Source organism: Penaeus vannamei, chromosome 20 (genome assembly GCF_042767895.1).
Source record: "Penaeus vannamei isolate JL-2024 chromosome 20, ASM4276789v1, whole genome shotgun sequence".
NCBI lineage: Eukaryota > Metazoa > Arthropoda > Malacostraca > Decapoda > Penaeidae > Penaeus > Penaeus vannamei.
This window is the reverse complement of record NC_091568.1, coordinates 6,486,393-6,488,892: the sequence shown is the minus strand read 5'-3', so window position 1 is coordinate 6,488,892 and position 2,500 is coordinate 6,486,393. Positions and strand designations below refer to the sequence as shown.

The 2,500-nt window shown below is 42.9% G+C and overlaps 1 protein-coding gene across 5 annotated transcripts in view; it reads left to right on the top strand.

Moving 5' to 3' along the window:
* The window catches only part of LOC113803791 (serine/arginine repetitive matrix protein 2), a 31,864-nt gene that overhangs the window by 10,882 nt on the left and 18,482 nt on the right, over window positions 1-2,500 (top strand). For 4 of the 5 annotated variants that reach the window (XM_070134860.1, XM_070134857.1, XM_070134858.1 and 1 more), the window contains 2 exons: window positions 628-1,384; window positions 2,110-2,500. The exon at window positions 2,110-2,500 is cut by the window's right edge and continues 324 nt beyond it. In XM_070134860.1, coding sequence (XP_069990961.1) covers window positions 628-1,384; window positions 2,110-2,500 — 1,148 coding nt within the window. Of the gene's footprint in view, window positions 1-627; window positions 1,385-1,812; window positions 1,950-2,109 lie in introns of those variants that run through there. The other variant, XM_070134862.1, reaches the window with a different exon arrangement.

Genomic DNA, 2,500 nt, shown 5'->3' with positions numbered 1-2,500 from the left:
CTGTAATACAACCTGCAACACTGGTCATGGTGGCCAGGAATAGAATGCCAGCACTCTTCCAATCATGGGTCATGGGCAGTACATTCCACAGGCACTACATTGAGGGGAATAATGCAAATACCCCTTTCTAAATGCCAAACAAGTCTAATCACCCTCAAGAGGTTTGTTGCGAGTCTTTTCCATTACCTCGGCTGTCAGTCAAAACACTCATGCCGCCAGGCTTGTGTCATCCTGCCTACAGCCAGATTTTCCCGTTACGCCAGGTTCACGTCACCTGCCCCTCAGGTCAAATTTTTTCATGGCGTGATGGTCACATCATCTAGATTGAAGGGGTTAATTTATTTGTACAGACAAATGAACAGAAAAACAGTGTGTGGATTAGAACATTGTATAGGAGGTTGTATTTAGAAATTTTCTATATACCATAAAAAAGTGTCTTGGTATTGTATTTACATGGGTTGATACTCTGTGATAATCAACATTTCAACATTTCCAAGTTTATAAGTGTTAAGGTTTTAGTTTTTCGTACTAAGTGCAAAAGTTTTTAGATGAACCATATATGAAAAAGTTCTTATGGCAAAAAAATCACTGTATTTGATTTTATATTCCTAACTTATTTGTCCACAGAATTACCAGAAAATGCATAGGAATCGGCACCCAAGAAGCCGTAGCAGAAGCATGAGCCCGCGCTGGCACCACAAAGGAAGCCACAGAATGCGCTCACCACCGCGACGCCGTAGTAGAAGCCGGAGCCCACCTTCATGGAGAAGTAGAAGTAGAAGTCCACCTCCAAGAAGAAGCAGGAGTCGAAGTTCACACCCCCGCAGAAGCAGAAGCCGAAGTCCACCTCCAAGGAGAAGTAGAAGCCATAGCTACCCCTCACGCAGGAGCAGGAGTAGGAGTTACAGCTTCCCCTCACGTAGGAGCAAGAGCCGGACTCCAGCTTCCCGTCGTAGTAGGAGCAGAAGCTCACCACGTGGAACTAGGAGTCCTTGTCCCTCCCACCACAGGAGCAGGAGCCACAGTCCCTTTGAACACCGCAGTCGGAGTAGAAGCCGCAGGATGAGTCACAGTCCTTCCCGTCGGAGCAGATCGCCAAGTGTCTCTCACAATAAGAGCAGGAGCCAAAGCCCAGCTAATCAACGGAGTGGCAGCTTTAATTCTGGCGAAAGAAAAAGCAGGAGCCCAAGCCTCCCTCGACAGAGAAACAGAAGCGGAACCATGTCAAGTTTTGATAGTGAAAATTACAATGCCAATCAAGAACAAAGAGATGGGTTTGAAAGGAGCCAACACACTGGGAACATACGCAGTAATAATAATAGTTACAGCAGCAGCCCCTTGAGTAGCTGCCCACCAATGCAGAAGAACAGGTCTGGTACTCAAGGTAGGTGATTTTTATCTAAACTTTTGAGGAGTACACTTGATATACCGATATGGAAGATCTACAGCAAGGATGGAAAGGAAGAATGGATATATATATTTAGAGATATATTTAGGAGGAGATAGAAAGTTAGAATGAGTGGGAGGAAGACAGAGATGGAGAAGTAGTTTTTATTTGTGTAATTAATTGCCCGTTCTGTAAAATTATTTCCGTTTTAACAGAGACCATGGGATTGTTGGTGGATCATCTCCCTCTCTCTCTTTCTTTCTCTCTCTCTCTCTCTTTACCTTTTGTATTGAATGAAATTTCAGAATTGTATGTCAAGGTCTTGAATAGCTTGGTTGTTTACATCTCCCAAAGGAACTGCGTCGAATGATGCAAGGATCAGGAGGCAAGAAGTTCTTGATCTGATTCTAAAACTGTATATTGTCCTGCAGCCACATTACTACCTTGTCAACATGGGTGATAATGGAGTATCAGCTGGCATCTTCAGTGCACAAGTTTAATATGTTGTCATTACTACATTACCTCAATTTTTAAAAAGCTGAAATCAGATTTAATGGTCGTGGTAATTTATGCTGACTTTTTTTTTTGTTTTGAGTAATGTTGACAAATATAGTTAGGATTTGCAACATAACATTTTTAGGTAGATTATATTGCTAAACTTTTGAAATGTTTTATTCTGTCTTTATGTGGTGTGATATAGTAGTGTTTTTTTTTCCTTGCAGAACAAATGTCTAGACAAGAAGCAATGCGGTCAGCAGATGTTCCAGTTGCTGAGCAGATGAAGATTGCAGCTGACCAGGACCAAAAGGAAAGGACATCCATTGTCGAGCTACAGGAGCGTATTACACGGGATCTCATGGATCCTCATACCCAGAATCTCTTGAAAGAATTATTGAAGCAAAGTAAAAAGACAGTAGAAGAGAAGGAGTCCCCCAGGAAGGATGCTTCTCCTGATCCTGCCACAGTAGCAAGTGAACTGGAAGAACTAGGGATGGACCTGGAGGAAGTGGGTGAAGAAGTTGACGACATCTTTGGAAAATCAATCTCCAGATCTGTAGAAGATTCCATTGGGAACTCTTTCCAAGAGGGCCTGGAGTGTGGGAAAAGGCTGAG